This window comes from Centroberyx gerrardi, chromosome 12, assembly GCF_048128805.1.
Source record: "Centroberyx gerrardi isolate f3 chromosome 12, fCenGer3.hap1.cur.20231027, whole genome shotgun sequence".
In the NCBI taxonomy this organism is placed as follows: domain Eukaryota; kingdom Metazoa; phylum Chordata; class Actinopteri; order Beryciformes; family Berycidae; genus Centroberyx; species Centroberyx gerrardi.
This window is the reverse complement of record NC_136008.1, coordinates 24,045,614-24,066,158: the sequence shown is the minus strand read 5'-3', so window position 1 is coordinate 24,066,158 and position 20,545 is coordinate 24,045,614. Positions and strand designations below refer to the sequence as shown.

General features: G+C 40.8%; 1 protein-coding gene across 1 annotated transcript in view; it reads right to left on the bottom strand.

Annotated features, from left to right (window-relative positions):
- The window catches only part of ulk4 (unc-51 like kinase 4), a 92,986-nt gene extending 81,311 nt beyond the window's left edge, over window positions 1–11,675 (bottom strand). The window contains exons 1-15 of the mRNA XM_071911778.2: window positions 11,538–11,675; window positions 11,006–11,105; window positions 10,650–10,789; window positions 9,689–9,857; window positions 8,953–9,054; window positions 8,387–8,470; window positions 8,145–8,220; window positions 7,734–7,871; window positions 5,721–6,010; window positions 4,871–4,940; window positions 4,508–4,574; window positions 3,603–3,701; window positions 3,069–3,129; window positions 2,550–2,767; window positions 778–824 (exon numbers count right to left, since the gene is read on the bottom strand). Of these exons, the coding sequence (XP_071767879.1) occupies window positions 778–824; window positions 2,550–2,767; window positions 3,069–3,129; window positions 3,603–3,701; window positions 4,508–4,574; window positions 4,871–4,940; window positions 5,721–6,010; window positions 7,734–7,871; window positions 8,145–8,220; window positions 8,387–8,470; window positions 8,953–9,054; window positions 9,689–9,857; window positions 10,650–10,789; window positions 11,006–11,105; window positions 11,538–11,675 (1,799 nt within the window). The remainder of the gene's footprint in view (window positions 1–777; window positions 825–2,549; window positions 2,768–3,068; window positions 3,130–3,602; window positions 3,702–4,507; window positions 4,575–4,870; window positions 4,941–5,720; window positions 6,011–7,733; window positions 7,872–8,144; window positions 8,221–8,386; window positions 8,471–8,952; window positions 9,055–9,688; window positions 9,858–10,649; window positions 10,790–11,005; window positions 11,106–11,537) is intronic.
- Between the last annotated feature and the right edge of the window lie 8,870 nt (window positions 11,676–20,545).

The following is a 20,545-nucleotide window of genomic DNA, read 5'->3' as shown; positions in this document are numbered from 1 at the left end:
TCTTAATTTTCACCTATGGCAAAAATAAATGGGATTTTTGGATCCTGTTTGCCAATTGTTCTTTTCTTGAAAAATAATGTAAGTCAAAATAATATATGACAAAGTTATTACGTATTTAAACACTGAATTTACTGAATTTAAAAAACAACTATAACTAACTATATAACAACAACTATAGTGTGGATGTTGGGTTATCCTCGCGTCACAACAAAATGCTGGAATGGTAAGCTAAATATGGCTAGCGATTTCTTATTTTTGTCATTGCAGCTTCAAATCCCATCAGAATCCATCTCAACAAATGAAGAAATGCATAATAAAGGAACCCTCAAAAGCAAAAACAGTCAATATTAGTGCTGGATGTAGTTAAAGGCAATCATTTTACACCCCTATTCATTTTCATGTTAGACTGAAAGGGGAGAGATTCAGAATCCCTAATTTGGGCCGAAAAATTATGTCCCACAACAATTCTACTATAGCTTGTTTCTGCTACATCTGTTGCATTTTAGGTATGCAAGTCCCAAGAGCCGGGAGTCAGCTCCACCAATCAGAGGTAATGTATTAACAGAAGACTGAATCTCGGCTCCACTGGCTTGATCTAAGTCTAAGATGTGGCTGCGGGAGCAAAAAACTGTGAATTACGTCTGCCATAGTTTGAACTATAAGAATATTTAATTCCAGCAGTAAAACATAAAACCCAAACAGAATCAAATCCGTGCTTTTACCAGCATTACACTTGCATTAGGCTCCCTGGTTTGCGGAGAGAGAAAAGACACTTACACATCCCAGTTAGGAGCCTGACGTAACTGCTGGGTCAACACTGGGAGCTGGAGGGAGGAGGGAGGGGGGGAAGAGAAACAGATACAGAGAGAAAGAGAAAAGACAAGATTAAAGAGCTAATCCCTTCGGAATGACGATATGTGACAGCTGAATATTAGTTTTAGATGCATTGTGAGTGAAGTTTTTGGTCACATTTGTAATGTTCGTAAACACTTATATTTATTTTAGCTCTGATGGGTTAACAAAGTTCCAAAAAGTATTTTCCATCCACAAGTCACACTCATCAAAACCATATGTGAATATAACCAAAATTTAGATGGCCAAATACATTTTGGATTGTGTCTTTAAGATCAGCAGTTGTCCCTCAGTGGTGTCCCTGTTCCAGTGATATGGTAGCTATGTGGCCTAGCTTCTATATTGGCCACATGAGGTCAGTATGTGAACATGCATACCAGCAACAAGTATGCATATGGTATACGACTATATACCTGTTATATAGTGGGTGGTTTGTTAAAATTCAAGAAGGTAAATGGTTAGGAGGCAAACTGCAGTTTCCACTCACATTTTCTCTGAAATCCATAGATGCCAGAGGGATGCACTTCATAAGTAGTGCTAACAACAGACATACCATCCGCCTTGATATGAGCCTGACAGCTACAATGGTATGATATGCATGTCCAGTATTTGATATGTTCATCCTGACCAGTGGCCGGCATTAGCATGGTAAATATACTCAGCTGTCCTGCAGTTGTTCATTGGTTTAATCCAGCTAACATTAACAACTAGGTCTCCATATGAACAAACAGATCTAAACAATAAGGACAAACACATTTACACAACATGGACAAACACATCTGTTAGCTCTCAGTTAAGATGAACAATTTCAGTTAGTGACTGTTACTATAGCTGATATCAGGCAATCAGTGTCCCAAACTCAGACAAAAGAGAAGTCCTTGTTACTGGACCTGAACATCTCTAGAGAAATTCAGCTCTATTAACAGTCATCTTTGACAACTCCAGTTTAGTATGTTGCTCAAAAATTAAACTTGTTAAACACGTTAGCATTGCTGACATTTCTCATTCAAACCAGTGGGCAGCGCTAGACGTAAACTGGGAAATGCTAACAATACAAATGTTTATAGGGTAGCTTAAGGGCAAATGTGCACACTTTATCCACATCATGTGATAAGTGCCTGGTCAAAACAAGTAAAAGAAAACAGGGGAATTCTGTTTTGGTTTGCTCCTCTCCATAAGGATGTCAGAGTGCAGGGTCTGAGCAGCATCACTGCAGCTGGAAGGGATTCAGTATCCTGCTCAAGGACACTTCAGCAGAGCAGATGTTTGCTGACACTGGGGCTTTAACCTGGGAAGCTGAAGGACGGTCTCCTTACTCACTATTCCACCCTGTTGGCTTTATATACAAAGACTATTCCACCCTGTTGATTTTATCACCCTTTTTGCTACTAGTATGGAGTTGAGCTGACCTGCAGTGATACCCCATTTTTAATGGTTCTACCTGCTGCTGTTGAGAGATACAATCCAGAATTAATTTGACCATCTAAACTTTGGGAACTTTCACACATGGTTTTGAAGAGTTTGAACGTAGATGGGAAAATAAGCTTTGCCTGTGTTACTCCAGCTCAGATAATAATTTGTTTGAATTTATTATTTTAAAAATGTCCTCATTTGTATAATTAACTATGTAAACAAAGTCAGTAGTGAGGCAACAATGTTTCAACAGGGAGCCTTTTAATGAATACGAGTTTTCCTACCAGTGTTGAGTTAATCAGCCTGGTAGCAATGTCTTTATGTCCAACCACACAGCAGAGGTAGCACAGCAGGTTGAGCCTGGAGCGGGACACTGTGGAGGGAGGAGGAGCAGTGGAGGAGGAGAGAGGAGCAGAGGAGGAGCTCTGTCCCTCTAGGGATGAACAGAGCTGCAGGAGGAAGACACTCCACTCCTCATCACTCAGAGACTGGAGCTTGTCAACTGGAGGAGAGGAGAGGAGAGGAGAGGAGAGGAGAGGAGAGGAGAGGAGAGGAGAGGAGAGGAGAGGAGAGGAGAGGAGGAGAGGAGAGGAGGATTAAAAATCAGCCTCAAGCTAAATCCATATAACTTAAATGTCCTTTAGAAAGCTTGTAGCTATAATGCTGCCATTTTCCTGTAACTGACAGCTGACATTAGCATGCACATGCAGAAAATGATACCGACTCAAAAAACAAGTTGTGAAAAGAAAAGAGAAGAGATGGAGATCACAATGTACCATCCGAAAAGACACAGACCAAAGTACCTGAATATGCAGGTACACAGAGGGTTTTAGGGTCAAATCGGACAGGAGGGCTCTTCAGAATCTGTTCAAACAGAAGGAGACCACCACACAGTGAACCACAGTGTGCGCTGCCTCAGCTTCATATCACAGCTCTCATCTGCAGCCATTTCCTTTCCTTCCTAGTGACCATTTGGTTTAATTCAGCATGCAACCAAAGTCTATTCATTATGTAAACAAAACTGTGAAACCCTCGTCACTGCTAGAGACATCCCCATTGTTCTATTTCTTTGTTACCATTACTTGTGCAAAAATAATCTTGCTGGTTAGCTATACAATGTTATTACAGACCTAAACATAAGCTGAATGCTTCGACATGAAAAACAGAAGCTCCTGATTGATCATATCTTACAAAGCAACACGCTGAGACTCTTTACAGGTTAAACACAAAGTATTTAAAATATCTGAAAACATACTGAAATCTATTTTTGCACAGGTCTGGTGTATTATTGTGTAATATATATAGCACAAAACGGTGATGAATGATTGTGTGTGTACCTTGGGGTTGTCCATGATTGGGGTGACAGTCAGGTCAGAGTCAGTGTACAGAAGAGCTTTCACACAGGATGTGATGTCAGAACCAGGACACATACTAGACTAGGAGGGGAGGAGAAGAGAAGAGAAGAGAAGAGTCGAGTCAACACCATGCAGCAGCAGGAGACGCCTTGCTGCCAACAGAGTGAAGTGGTATTTGCCAGGTAAACCAGCAGAGGACAGCAGAGACTCACGGGACAGCTGGAACTGACAGAAATTTGCTAATGCAATGCATTCTTGTATTTTGCAAAATCAATCTTCATATGCAAATAAAGTTTACTGCAATTTTCACAAATCAATAAATAATTCCTGTGAAGCCATTTAAATTTCAGTAAAAGAACTGTGCCTGTTTTTGGTTTCCTCCAAACATTTGTGTCATTTTTTCCATCCTCATGCCAACAGGAATGATTTGTCAATTGTGGGAGAGTTTCTAATAAAAAACTAATTAAAACATGTATCTGAAAATATTTCTGGCCTTGGCTGAGGAGATGTGGCTCCATATTACACAAGCAACATTCTGGAGTAACAACTGAATCAACAACTACTGTATAACCAACACCATGTATTCCTTACAGCCCAGTGGTTCCCAACTCTGGTCCTTGGGACCCAGAGTACTGCTGGTTTTCATTCTAATAGGGACTGATTTTGGTACAGAAAGCCAGCAGTACTCTGGGGCCCGAGGACTAGAGTCAGCCCATTGTATTACACACATTGACTCTGTCCAAGTTGCCAATTACTGCTGGAGGCAACACCATCCATGTTATGTAGGTTGCCTCCAAAAGTTACCCATGTATCATTTAATAGTATTAATCTCTCCTGACTGCTGGGTACATGTTGTTGCAGGTTTCAGAGTATAGTGTGGCAGCAACCTGAGGTGTAGGAGTCTGGTTGGGAGAGTCTGGGATACTGCAGCTCCTCCTTGAAGTGGCACGGGAGCTAGTGGAGTTATGAACAACAGGAAGAGAATATTAAAATGAATTGTTGATTTGGATCATGGCTCCCTGACTCAGTTATACAATATGGTGGTCCCATATAGCTCAATGGGTACCAACACTGCCATGGTTAGGGGTTTGTTTCCCACTGCGGCCACCCGAGCTAAAATTGTATGCACTTATTGAGTATGGAATATATAGGCATAAGGTGATATCAAGACCTGATAGGTATCTCTGTGTTTCCTGTAGAATTTTTTGTTTTGGCAGGTAGTTCTGAAGCCTAAGCTGAATGTACTGTACCTGAGCAGGAAAATGGCCTCAGTGTTGTCCTTATCCACACCACTCTTTGGTCTGAGCTCTGATACACTATCTGGAGGAGGAAAACACACAAGCTACTAAATCATTTTTCCTGGTCTATATTATGACAAATGTCTGAAAGACGTGCCTCATAAGTAAAAGAGGGGGTGCACATGTTATCAGGAATGGGGCATCACTTGCACAATAGGAACATATAGATATGATAAGGCAAGTACAAACATTAAAAAATTTGCAGTTGAGGAGAAAAAGAAAACCACACACCAATACTGTGGAAGAAAACAGAACAAAGGAGCTAGAGAAGTAAATGGTAATAAAAATAAGAGGAAAAATAATACTCCACTACACATTTCCTTAGTTCATGCAGGGAACATTTGCTGAGCGTGCCTGTGCTTTTTCAGCAATGCCCAGCTTACACATTCTGTCTACTGTTGGGAAAGAGCCTTGCTCAGGAGCACAGCGACAGTGGCTGTTGAGGGAGGGCAAAGCATTATTCATTCCATTTTTCCACCCAGATTTTCCCATCAGTTTCAGGGATTCAATCCAGTCGCAGTGTATCAGTGGTATAACTTACCATGTCCGTTCAACAGGCTTTCATATTAACCCCCGCACCCCCCACACACATGCCCCACCCAAGTTCACACAGACACGTACAGACACTCAATACCGGTATAAACCGCACATCATGTTACAGAATTACAGAGGCATGTTCATAGGGGCACTACGCACGTACCACACGTCTGTGCTGTGGTTTGTGCCAAACGACCATGTCTAACCCCAACACACACACACACACACACACACACACACACACACACACCAGGGAAGGGGTTACCTAGTGTGAATGACTTATTGGGCTGCGGTGTGTGTCTCTCTCCCCCTGCCTCCCTCTCTGAGCCCTGGCTGTTCTTGGAAGCTCCACAGGGTGTGTGTCTGTCAGCTTGTTGGCTATCACTCATTCTGTCAGATGGTCTGTCAGTTGTTGAGGGTCTTGTCTGTGATGAGATCAATTTCTTGGATGTTCTGTGGGCTGGCTGTCTGTTGGCCGGTTGGCTGTCGGTCAGTTTGTCAGTCTTCACTTCTAAAGCGGATGGGTCAGGGGTGCCTGTGAGTCTGTAGAGGCCACTGGAACACACACACACACACACACACACACACATACACACACGCATTAGAAGCAGTTTTTATGTTGACTGGCAGGCTTCTGGCAGATTAAATTGAGCACCACACATCTGAAGTGGGTCAAATTTTTGAGAGTATTCTGACATATCTAGTTAGAGTATCACTGTCAAGTATTTGGACAGTGAGCTGAAGTTGCTGAAGGTCTTTTGCTGGAGCCATTGTTTAATGTGCTAAACAATGAAGCCAATAAACACCCAAAATCAAAAGATGATAGTCTATAGATGGTGACAGACTAATCTTCTGATATTAAATCTACATTACATGATTGTATTGACTGATTATACTAGTCAATAGTAGAAAAGACGTCACTTCACTGCCCCAAAATGTACACTTACTCAACCAAAGAGAAAATAGACTCCAAATTGCAGTCCATCATCATGAGCTATCTGGCTGCTGGAAACACAAGGAGATATAGACAGTTTGGCTGTTGCAGTTTTCAATGGCAGCCATTTTGGCTCCACAATCTTGCTCCATGGCCGTTACTATGTAACTGGTGATTCCAGGCCAGCTGGCCAGGCGTCTATAGTACAGCCTGGCCAAACTATCTGGACCATCTGGATAGGGTTATAGGAATGACCATTTCATATATAGACGTCTGCTCGTTAGTGACCTGTTGGGCAAGCACCCACCATTTGAAACCTATCACGTTTGGAGTGTTTTGTGTCATGTATTTCCATCAGAGGTCAATACAGGTGAACAGAAAGGTTTTACTGAACAATGCCAGTTGTCTGCCTGCTTGAGACATGTGCTTATATCCTATCATTGGTCTATTTGCTGTTTGTATGTGTCTGTGTGTGTGTGTGTGTGTGTGTGTGTGTGTGTGTGTGTGTGTGTGTGTGTTTGTGTGTGTGTGTGTTTGTGTGTACACGATAACATGAGAGCAGTGTGTGCATTCTTCAGCTCTGAGTTCATTGTGTGCTGGGGTTAGCGGTGCCTGCTTTGGCCTAGTACCAATATTAAAAAGTCAGTCCAATTCTTTGTAGCAAGGCTTTACAATGGGTAGAAAGAACAACAAGCTGCCAGTAGGAACAGCTAGAATGTATCCATAACTCAGTATCATAACTAAGTGGTTACACAGCCATTGTGCCCGCTAAAGACCTCTCTTTATAGCACTACCTTCTTAGTTATTAACGATCGGAGAGCAGAGCCTGTCTGTAGCGCTCAGATCACTAGGTGTTCATGCTGTAGTTATTTCAGCAATCTCATGATAACAGTCGGAGCCACAACTGGCGCTTCCCCCAAGTATCTGCTGAGGACTGCTAGCTAAAAAAAAAAGTGCTCAGCAGACACGGGTCCTTCTACAAGATTTCCGAATGAGGCACCACAGTTGCCGTATTAGCCAAATTTTCAACTATGCTTTGCGATTTTCACCTATGATTACATGTGGCTGAACTGGGCTTGAATTTTGTAACATAAGTCCATTCTGGGACAACTCTAGGATTAGTTGTGGACAGAAGCAGCAGCAACAGAAACGGAGGCTAGAGTAGGTTGCTTGTAGTTGTGCCATTTTGCTTCCCCAATGATTTTCACTCAGCCCAGCACCCACCGTTGATGTGCATATAAGTACTCTTTCATAAAGGAAAACTGGTGCTGCAAAATGGCCGCAACAAAATGACTCTAGATGAGAGCTGTGCAATCAAGAGAAAGAATAGGACAGCCGACATACCTCGAGCTGGCTGAACAATTTCCCTCATCGCCATTTCCTTCCTCCTCATCCTCTTCTTCCTCCTCCTCCTCCTCCTCTTCTTCCTCATTCAGTAGTTGTGTCCAGAAGGGGTGGGCCAGCAACTCTGGCCAGTCCATCCTAAAGAACATAAAGGACAACAAGCATTAGAAAACATTCTCTCTAGCTGTCTATGGATATTTGATCAGCTGTGGTCAGGCTGACTAAACATTATCGACTAAAATACTATGTCATATCACAATTAATGATAGTAGAACAACATATTCCATATAGGATCTCAAGTAAGGTCATGTGGTCAGTGGCCCTTTCAGCAAACTAAAGGCCTGATACTAAAGTATTATGGTGACATTATGAATAGCAGTAGTAGGATGATGTGTTCTCTATGGGCCTGACCTCTTATCAGGGTTTTTGTTGAGCAGGCCTTTTAGAAGACTCTCCAACTCCACACTGGGAGGACTGGGTGAAGACACTGGAACAGACAACACAGTAGAATACAACTTTATTCATGAAAAACACAAAATAACACTATTCTATAACAACCACTGTGCACTACATTCCTAGTATGTTTGCTGATGTACATGAACGTTCTTGACTAGCAACACATCTGGTGTGTGTGTGTGTGTGTGGACGTCTACCTGTCTGTCTGGGAGGTGGTGGTTCCTGGTGTAAAATCATCTTAGTCAGTTCAGTGTAGCTATCAGAATAGAACGGAGGTTTACCTGCAATAGAAAAAAAAAACACTTTAGGTTTAGGTTTACAGTACAGTACATTGCAGTATAGTACAGTATAGTATAGTATATTGAGGTCAGTGTAGCTGTCAGTATCTTATTGCCAGGCTATTTTCCCAGCATTTTTGCAGTTCACTGTTTTTTTAGGATTCAGCTGTGAATTAATCTGACTTTGTCACTTGGTATTTAAAATAATCTGAATTATAAAACCAGCCTCTTATCAACATGCTCCTGATACGGAGCTTAGCTTTCTCATTACAGATTTCCCCACAGAGTTCAATAGAAAAATTAGTAGGGAGAAATAAGTATTAAATACATTCATGTTCATTGTTATGGTCTATAGCGAGAGCACAATGATATAAGGCTGGTGAGATAACTCAGACTCTTGCCTACTTGTGTTGTGTGTTTCTCTGTGTGTGTGTGTGTGTGTGTGTGTGTGTGTGTGTGTGTGAGCAGGAGGGAGGGAGTGGTACCCGTGTACATGTAGTAAAGCACACATCCTAGAGCCCACAGATCAGAGCTGGTGCTGGTCTCTGCTCCCTGCAAAACCTCTGGAGCACTGTAGACTGGACAGCCTGGTAATACACACACACACACACACACACACACACACACAGATTGGGAGATTGAGAGATTGAGAGAGGGAATGACAGAGGAAGAGTACAAAAAGATTGTTTGATCAAGTATTAAACAGGTAGGAGCAAATAATCTTAGATACCAGAAATACAAATAGGGTGGAGGAAGGGGGCATTTTGTGTGTCTTGCGTATTATTCATCATGAACAAAAAAAATGGATTAGGGCAATCACTTTTAGCAAAATTGTGCATATGATCCCTGTCCCCATACACATTTTTTGTCAATGCTGGAGAAATTTCTGCCCAAGAAACCAGTTTGGCTTGAGGAAAAAAATCATTTTAAAGAACACTGACGGTCCACATCAGTTTTAGTTATCATGCACTTCCTCCACAGGATGTAGCATGTTTGCGGTGATATTATTTCAGTTCCCAATGTGATCAGGAGCAGTGTGGTTGTACAATGACCAATACAACACATAAGAAGCTGTTCACCGCTGAACAACAACAAAGAGCTTTTATTGTGCGGGGGGGAAACAGAATAGAGCCTGGGCAAAAATGAAACAAGAAAAGCCTGGCACCCTTTGGAGCTTCTACACATCTACTTATTTGGACACTTAGAAGATGTTCATCTGACCTTGTAATCTGTTCCTAATGTTGTTGCTCTCAAAGTTGCCATCTCCTCCTCCCCCCCCTGCCTCCTCAGATGTAGAGAGCAAGGTGAAGAACTCCTCCAGTGTCTCTCCCTCTGCCTTGGACAGACAGAAGTTACTCAACTTCAGAATGCCACGACCGTCCAATAGGATCTAGGGGAGAGAAAAACGTCACAGTATTCATATCATTCAAATTGCGCAGGATCAAGATCAAATAGAATAGAGTGGAAAGGAATAGAATGCAATTTTGTTAGGGGAGCAGTCTGTTAGCATAGGAAGAGCATAGAAGTTTTGAAAGTGAGAAGTCAAGGTGGAGCACTTTAGAAGCACTAGTTGAGTCCTTCATTCTATGTGTGCGTTTTGATTACATGACATTTCTGTCATCCATCAAACAGTCACACAAAACTGCAATTATTCTATCATGATTTTTCTAATCTATTCATAATTATATATATTAAATAATAATACTGTTTGGGCATATTTCTGCCTTTAGTTAGCTAGTTGCCTGGTGTTCCCTCTAGTACAGTTCTACTCACTCACCATTCAATACAAACAGAAAACAGTCTCAAAATAGGTGATCCACCTCACATGGTTGGTGCTTGTCCAACAGTCGCTAAAGAAGCTGTCTCTATAGTCGTCTACATATGAAATGATCCTCTGGGATAATGTCTTATCCAGATGGTCCAGATAGTTTGGCTAGGCTGCACTATGGACACCATGTTGCTGCCAGCTGGCCTGGAATCAGCAGTTACATAGCAAAGGGCATGGAGTATGACTGCAAAGCCAAAATGGCTGCCACTCAAAACTATGATGGCCAAACTCTGTTTCTTGCTCAAGGTGTCACCAGCAGCAAGCAGCTAACTGAATAGAATAGAATAGAATAGAATGCACTTTTTTTGCTACACACATACACACCCACTTACACGCATGAGCACACACACAAACCTTGGCAGGGGTGAGGTCAGAGAAGACGATTCCTGATTCATGGATGTGTTTCAGTCCTCTCACTAAGTCCCACCCAAATCCCCTCACCACCTCTTCTGACAGACAGCCATCCTGACCAATCACAGCCTTCAAGGAACCACCTAACAGACACACAGAGACACAGAGAGAAAGACAGAGACAAAATGCAGGCATGAGAGAAAGAAAGAGAAAAGGAGAGAGAGCGAGACAGCGACCTTTCAGATCCCACCTCAATTCAAAGTACAACAAGTGCGTTTTGTTTGACTGTTTAAAGACAACACAAACATAACTGGTTACATCTAATGGTGCATGTTGTGTGCTTATCAGGAGTGACTGACCTGTACAGAGCTCCACTACCATCCAGAGGTGGTTGCTGGTCTCATACCACTCATAGAAGGACACGATGTTCTGATGCCTCAGATCGTGGCTCAGACGGACCTAACAGGGGACAGACACAAGAAATCATTATAATCAGTGTACTCTTTATTGCAAGTCTTGAAAGTGAAATCCACCCTAATACACAATTCACAAGCACTACATCCCTGTGATCTTGGATAGTTTGGGAAAGATTTGGGAAAATCAACAAGTTTCCCCAAAAAGCTAGCTAAATTTGTAAATCACGCTGTTCAGTGGCTGGTAATTTCAGGCCCTTTGGTCTCGTTACTGCCGATGATAGCATACTTAATAGAATGTAAAGTTAATATAAGTCTTAATAATCTGCAGTTTATAAACTTTGCACCAGTGCTGAATAGTCAGTGATTTCAGGTCTCTTGGTCTTGTCAGTGCAGAAGAAGCTGACATAGCTGCTAAAATATAAATGTAATAGACGTCTTAATAATGCTTAATGTAAAGTTTGAAGCACACTCTTACATGGTTAGTGATTTCAGGCCTCTTGGCTTTGTCGCTGCAGATGATTGCTACATAGCTGAGGCTGCCCTTCCTCCTGCCTTTGTAGACCACAGACCTGCTGCCTGCTCCCAGCTCCTCATACAGGATGAAGTTCTCCATCTGCTGTGGAAAGGAAACAGAATAGAAAACAATGACAACCAACAGATCACCAGACCTTTTAGAGAAATTTGACAAACAAGTAATGGTTAGTTCTTACATTTATGAACTTACATTTCGAATACATTTTTTCACCATTATAGCATATAAAATTGGTTAGCTGTAAAAGTTTTAAAACTGATAACTGTGAAATGGGCTGCACGCATGCATAATAGCATCTGATAAGTTACCTGTCTCTCTGTGTTTTACTCCGCCCACCTTGATTTGAAGGGAAAAACTGACAGAAAAGACTTTTAACTGGATAAAATTCCCTGTATAACAGTGGGGCCAGTAGAACTATCAGAATAGTAATTTATATAGTGTTATATTTTTAATGTGCTAGTTACCTTCTAGTGGACAACATAATACTGTAATTAAACTGTTAATTAAACTGTAACCCCACTTTGGGAACCCTGAGCTAGCTTATAAGCTAAAGACCACGATAACGTTCCAGAGAAAGTCCACAAACAAGCTGGGAAACGTCCATTCAAAACAGTTGACAGTTTGTTCGCGACTAAAGTTATAGCATTATTTCACAGCGGCATTTGAGAAGTAAGGTGTCGGAAATGGTGCACGTAAATAGTGTAAATGCCACGGTGACACTTAACTTACATTAAAATATCTTTGCAATTTTCGTGACAGTTGCTTTCAAGTTAGTTTCGCACTTTCTTCTTCAACAACCCGCCGCTGTTTGTTACCGGAAGCGTTTTGGGCCACGTTATTCCAACTAGAAGAGGGACGGCAGGACTTTTGGGGAAAATAAAAGGCTAAAAATGTTTACCGAAGTCGTTGTTTATATAAAATTAAATGTATTATAATTCATGAAATGTTTACTCATACACCCAAATCAAGCGTAACTTTAGTTTTTATTTAGTTATTTTTATTGGTTTTACCCAGACCCCCTCCAAGTGTGTTATTCCTGCGTTGCCAGGATACTAGGCAGAACACAACAGGCAGCATGCAGGCAGGATGTGATGTGCAGGACGAGAACTACTCATAGGCCTATAAAACAACAACAGTAATCATCATCATCTTCTTCATCATCATTATCACATACAATTTTAAAAAGGTCATTTGAGTCTCATTCTTTTTTAGTATAAGTAGCACAAAAAAGTTCTTCAAGTCCAAACATGAAGCCAGCTAAAGTGTAGGACAAAATAAAGTTTGTAGTTTATTAAGTCTATTTCTGCTATACATGCATTTATTGGCATTCTCTTTGGGGATTGCAAATCTTTCTACAAAACTCTGCATATATAGGGTTTATGCTGGGTTGTTGTCCCATGTAGTGTAGATATTTACCTCACCTCCTCACGCTGGAGTAGATGATCAAATAAATGACACCAAATTTGAATAGTTCTATTACTGTCATAGACTTTAGACAGACAGTTCTTCATTACCTTACAGTGTAATGATCAGAGCCAGGCAGGTACAGAGTGTGATCTAGTGACACCTAGTGAACTGGTGCGTCTGAAGACCATGACCTCAGTCATGTGAAGAGAGAGACTAGGACCTGTTCCAGATGAACTGCTGTTACTGATATAAATGGTGACTAGATTGAATTCATCATTATGATCTGAGACTTGACATCGCCTCCTTGAAATGGCAAAGAAAGGTAAGTTTATTCAACTGGTATCAACTACAAAGTGGTCTCTTGTCAACTTTTTACAAACTTTCTCAAAAATAAGTATGGGATTTCCAATCTAAACCCTTTTTTAAATTAAACTGTAGGTTATTTGGCTTGTGTTTAAATGGATGTGGCATGGTGCATGAGGTTATTTGTGGAGGAGATAACCTTGGTGCTGTTAGCTATGAAATACCATTTTTTCTACCATTGAATCAAACAAATTAAACAAAACAATTATTTCCTATCTTACACCCAGTAGTAAGAATACAATTTAACTTGTCTTGGTGTCCAACTAATCTTCATTCTTATTTTCCCTTTTACAGTCAAATCCTCTTTAACTTTCACTTTTTTCTAAACTGGATTGCGTTGATATCAATCAAGTTGTTTACTTTCCCCCCCCAAAAAAAAATCGCACCATTTCCAGTGTTCTAAATATCTTTAGAGCCCACTGTTGTTTCTTCAATGTCTCACACACACACACACACACACACACACACACACACACACACTCCAGCTGAGAGTAGAATGACGTCATGCACCGAGTGTGACCTGTAGGACACGAGTTGAGCCCACATGAACGACCCAGCAAAGTGTTGAATAAGAAAGGGAAAGTCGGAATTCTCTATGATAGTCGAGGTGCAGAAATGTGACGTTCATGGGGACGAAGAGCATGGATGCCGTTTTAACAACTAATGGTAAAAGTAATTTATTTTGTTCTTAGCATTCTTTCTCTCTTACAGTGTCCATTTTGTTATTATTTCTTTACAAATTTAGCACTAAAAACAGGCTACCCTAAAAAAAATCTCAATCATAAAATAAAACAGTAAAACTAAAAAAAGGCCAATGTAATATGTAAGAAAGGAACAGAAAATAAAGAGTAGGGCTACCGTTTCTATAAAGTTAAATCCTATCTGGTTGAGTGAGATGGAGAGAGGGAGAGAGAGAGAGAGAGAGAGAGAGAGAGAGAGAGAGAGAGAGAGAGAGAGAGAGAGAGAGAGAGTGAGCACAGCATAAAACACAGTAGGAGAGGAAATCCTCTCAGTGGTCCAACTTTACAACCTATATGAAGTTACCTAAAGTGGACAATAATAACATTTCCTGTTGCCGCACTTTACCTCCAAAATAAAAGTAAGAAAATAAACTCCCTTTTTAAAATAATGTTTTTCCCCGAACATTTACTCATTGCAACACTCAACTGTATAAATAAATCAATGCAAAGAAAAAACAATTTCAAATTAATTGCAAGGGCTCCTGCTAACTGCTCTGTTGACACCCAGATTGAAAGAGTAGAATACTTTCATCAAGCATTTGTTTTTAAAGAACATTACTTACCGAGTTACACAGCTGATGCCAGCATTCAAACTGGAGCTTTTCTAACCTTTAGTCCCAGGTCATTGCATTGCATTGGTGTTTGTGGTTTTAATGTTTTTTAGTTTGACAGCATACAGTATATACTACCGGGCAAAGTACAAGTTTTTTTATTATGTCATTCAGTGAGAGGAGTTTACAATGTATATCAACGAGCTCAACAAAGACAAAGCAAAAGCGAGCTCAATTTGGTGTCATACTCCCATTTATCAAGAAAAGCAAATGCTAGGTGACCTGAACAGTCAGAAATTGGCCATTGTCACATTATGGGGACATTTACAATTAAGAGTTTATTGTCTATAACTAGAAAAATGCCAACATTTAATGTGTTTTTGGGGTAGCTAAGCAACATAGAACATTACACATGTGGTTTGCATCAGGCCTATGGCTTTTTTCATGTCTTTCCCCATCTCTCCTGTTTTTCCTGACACTTGCTACTATCCAGGCAAGCAGAAGTGTCACAACATGCTTTTTCAACTAATTGTTGAAACCTATTGTGTTGTACAGGCCCCCTCGAGGATGTATTTTAATTTTGATGCCTTTGCATTTCATGTCTATACAGTCCAGTATAGGCCCGAACAGTCAAAGAATAGCTATTTTGGCATAATGGACCTGCAGTTTGTTCATAAAATGTAGCCTACTTAACCAACACGGGCCTTTATTTTGAAAACAGCACCGGAAGTATCTTGATATTCTTTCTAACTTCACTCTGAGCTGCAGCTTTGTTTCCACCAAGCCATTCAGCCACCCGGCAAAGGATTCGAATAAGTTTTCTGGACACATACAGGGCTGACTCTTCAGATTTTAACCCGCATTTTCTGCATCTAACTTTTACTCGTTTACTTTTCGTCTTTTCCGCCTCGGAACGGGCCGGTATTTTAAATGACAAAGGGAAGGACCAACGGATTTCGGCACATTGGCTAGTTTTACATCGAGAGGTAGTGAGTCACGTTAGAGGCGCACCGAGTGAACCACCGACAGACTTTACATGTTAAAATCAGAGAAAGGGATTATTTTTTGCCTCCTAAAAGGAATCTGCGCTATCTGCTGAAGAGGTAAATGATCCTTTGTCAGTCTAATTAAAGTGAACATCTCTGATAGAAAGTTTTGCATGATATTATGATGACATTGTAGCAGGTGCGGAGGGACACGGGTTTGAGGACTCTCCCCACTTGTTCCTATGCTAGGAGGTGGTTTCATTTATCTCTCTATTTGTGAAACCTATCCTAACCTAACCTAAACCTTTTCCCTGTCGCATTTGAATGTTAGTTTGAGTATCTGTGAAATACATGTCTCACGTAGGCTGAGTCCTATTTTTGCACGAGAAGCAGTCAAACCTCCTTCAGTCCATCAATGCTTTCAAAACTGTTAGCCTAACGTTACCTATGTTTTCTGTCCGCGTCTGTCCCAACTACTGTAAGTCCTCGTTTGACTTGCAGTGAAAACCGGCCCTTTTCAGCCTTATACTCTGTAATATGAGTTTTAGGTTGACCTCACGAGTGAAAACGCTCAGCCTTGTGTGTTTGTGGCCGCATTTAATAAGCTTACTTTCTAGTTTCTACCAAACCGATTTAAGTAATCGGATTACAGTAAATCTGCCCTCACTCATCAAAAGTGACTGAGGTTGTGATGACCAGTCTGCTCAGTCTTAAGGAGTAACAGATTATTACAGCCAGCTCCCAGTCATCTGCTGCCTTTAATGTCAAGTGACATGGGGTATTTACTGCCAAGTAAATGTGATTATAAAGGCCTATAGCTGTCTTTCAAAGTTTGATTATAAGCCAGTATTTACTTTTGCTCAATGTGCTTTAAGATGCCATAATGAAAAAGAGCCTAAATCTATCTTTCCAGAAGGATACTATACTGTTAGAACTAAAAAAAAAAAACCCTCAAACATGTATCTAAGTTATGTTCAACCCTGCCTCTAGTCTGTATTAGCTAGCAGAATTTAAGTTATTCTAACACTCCTCTCTGGTGGGATACCACATGGTAGGATACACTGTGGAACAATAAATTCAAAGTCCATATAGAAATATTATAGTAATAACATGAGAAAAAAAACAACAACAACTCACTAATGAGTATCTCAGAAACACTGTAAATCCCTATAGGAATATGACAGTGATTTTTCGTTAAAGTGAGATTAAGGTCTAAGTCATAGGAGCCTAAACCAATATTTTGAGACTGAGACCAAGATTATAAAATATGGTAATGTTTCTTCACTGATTAGGGACTAAAGTATATTAGGGACACTTAGGCCTAGTCTTTTCATGAAGTACTCTGATGAGGTGAATCCAGCTAAAAGCCATTATCCCTTATTGATTTCCCGTATTAAATCTAGAGGCTATCAATCACAAAGGAGGAGATGCAGAGAAAGAGAAGCAGACGAGTTAGAGAAGGATTTGTATGGCCAGATGTGGATTGTGCAAAAGGGGCTGCAACTCAATATCAGGAAGATGATCCTAATATTTTGTACATTCAGTGTAACTTTGAATGCTATTGGGTTGGATTTCTACAAAGAGGCTACTGCTGGTTAGCCTGGGTGTGCAACATCAGCCCAAACTGTGCTTACTGGCTGGAATTCAATGTGTTGTTTGGCTTTTTGAACTTTTTATCAGGTACAGTAGGACTATATCTTGGACAGGGAAGAGTCACAGGACAACAGTCTCCTCAGCTATGAGTGAGGACCCAAAATATGCCACAGGCTTGTTTAAAAAGTGAAGTCGAACATTAGACTGCTAAGGAGGAGAGTTTCTCGGCCAGTGAGTCCTGAGGAGCTAGCCTAAATAAGGTTCCAGTCAGTTTGCCAACTAACTGCACATGATCTGAGGAAGGCCTGCATACTGTCAGGCAGCAGGCCGCACTAGTGTTAACATGGCCATGCTGAGACAGTTCACACTACCAGGACCTGCAACTGAATAGATGGAAGGAAAGACAGACAGACAGGCAGATAGACAGACTGAGTGTGGGGTGTCCTGAAGTGACCCCTCTCTCTCTCCCTCTCTCCCTCTCTCCCTCTCGCTCTCACTCACACTTGCGCACGTGCACACGCACACACAAACACACACACACACACACACGGGTCAGTAAGTGTACAGATGATAAATAGCGTCAATAGATCAGTCATTAAGGAGCTGTGAAAGACCGGTGTGATATCAGTGTGTGTTTGTGCTGATGCCCAACACCAGCTCTTCATCACACCACTCTGTTTGTTGAGAAAGTTGTTTAAGTTCATGAAACACATTCTGTGATTTTTACCAGATGTGAGCTATCTTGCTTTTCTGTGATATTTCAAAAAGTTCTTTTTCATTTCTTTTGGTATGATATTCTTTGAATCTACAGGAAAAGGTGAAAGGACATTTTTATGAATGAGGCCCCTAATATTAACTTTTACTGCACCCTATCACTAAGAAGGTGTTATGATTTGAATAGTCAAGGTTGATTTATAGAGTGCTTTTAGACATGGGTTCATCATCAGTCTGCTTTACAGAAAATGAAAGGACACAAAAGCAGATAAAAACAAGGATAGTAACAACAAGAGGTAGTACATCATAAACTGCAAGAAACAGGGCCGGTGTGTGTGTGTGTGTGTGTGTGTGTTATCAGCGTTTAAGAGTTTACTGTTCTTTTCTATCACTTAGGACAGATTTTATTGGATTGGATTAATAATCAACGCAACCAGAAGTTGAGGTTTGCCAATATTCAAACATTCATTTCACCCATAATGAATCAATAATATCAGTCAGTACCAAAAAACTAGTTGTGGCACAAATACTTTTTTAGTTCAAAACTTCGATTACACATTGAGTCTTTGAGTAGTAAAAATCTCAAATTTAACTGTGTTTTTAGATTATTTATTTTTTAGAAATACGGTCTAGAGAGAGAGGGAAGGGTGCTATAATGAATTTTACTGATTAACAACTATACCACAAAAATAAATCATGATCAGCAGGATATGTTGGATATTGCTGATTTTCTCCCCCAAATAGCCTATCTGTATTTGTTTTGGACCCAAAAAAACATGTATCTAAGTTATGTTAGTCTGTATTAGCTAGCAGAATTGAAGTTATTCTAACACTCCTCTCTGGTGGGATACCACATGGTAGGATACACTGTGGAACAATAAAATACCATATCATAAAGCAGCTAACAAAATTAGGATACAGTAGAATGTGACATTCTGTGTGTTTAGTTCAATGTGATGAGATTGGGTATGGTGGGTGAGATGATGCTGTTAAAATACAATGATACTTTGATGCAGACAAGCCCTTTGGGTGCCAAAGACACATGTCAATGGCAGGCAGGAAGAGTTAGCGGCAGTGTGAGCCAGCACGTGATCACAGTTCACTGAACTGAGCTGAAATGAACTGATACAGCTGTCTCTGGGCAGCATATGGACTGTGGAATACTGAATCGTGTTTTAGTGTGTGTGTGTGTGTGTGTGTGTGTGTGTGTCAAGTCAGTTGTAACTCAGAAGTATTCTAGTATTCCCTTGTGTGGCAAAACCCACCCGTGTGACAAATAGAGTATAAAAACAAACATGAATAGGGTTTGCAAATATTATTCGACCCAGGTCTTGTGTGCGTGTGTGTGTGTGTGTGTGTGTGTGTGTGTGAGAGTCCTAATCCCCGGTTTGCTCTGACAGATTGCATGCTGACTACTGACTGACTGACAGTTCAGAACAATGAAGGTTATGTAATAAAACATGACAGGACTGGAGGCTTCAGAGAGAGATTATAGAGAGCATAACACCTTTTGTACACACCTCTGCTCTGCCGACTTTGTTCATCCCCAACAAGATTACACATTTGCAATAGAAAACACTCAGTGTGGTAATCTGCAAGATCCTTGTTTTTTTTTAATTTTGTTTTTGTGCTAAGCACCCATTGCTGTGGTGTTCCTGCACTGAACTTCCCAGAGATCAAATTTTCCTTAGATTGTCTATAGATGAAGTTTGAGTTTCTGTAGGTGGCGCTCTTTTCTTTGTCTGTTCAGCCATGGTGGCTATCACTGCTCATGCTAACTACCCAGTTCTTCTACTATTTATTTGAACAAAAAACACTGTTGTTGCTCCCAGAAACGTAAAATACAAGAACAGCAACTGTAAAAACTTTTATGAACTGCCTATAGGTTGAATCACTATATAAACTGACATTTATTTATATGAAAATGTTGTGGATTATGACTTTAAACAGAAACTGTTAGTCTAGTGAAAGGCTAGTGAAAGGCCCTACACTTGTATGGGACCCAGTTGTAAATGTGGCCTCTCTGTGGGATCCAGGGTCACACTAGTCCTGTAATGTGGGGACTCACCAGAAACAGGCCAACAACCTGTACGGCTTCCTGAGCCATAGAGTTGAAGAGAAACTAGGCTGTATCTTTTTTGGCTTTTCACCTGCTTCCCTCTCATCCACTAGATTAATAACTTTAGATGACAGCCCTTGTTTCTGCTCTAGTTCACTGCCTCTCTCTTCCCTCCATCTCTCTCTCTCTCTTCATCTTTCCTTCCACCCATCCCTCCCTCTACCGTCTGTTCCTCCATCCCTCCTTGGTTCCATCTCTCCCTCCCTTAGTCCTTCCTTTCATCTGTCCTCATGCTGGGTGTGATTCTTTCCATTCTGCACAATATGTGTGATGTGAAAGGAAGGACAGTCTCCTGAGCATAGCTTTCAAATACACTGTAGTCACTCTCTCTCTCTCTCTCTCTCTCACACACACACACACACACACACACATACACAAATTCTGAGATTGCATGAAGGCATTTCAGTTGTCTAGGCTGTCCCAATGTCCTGTTTGATCATGTGACCTGTCAGTCTTACTGTCCAATCACAACTTCCTC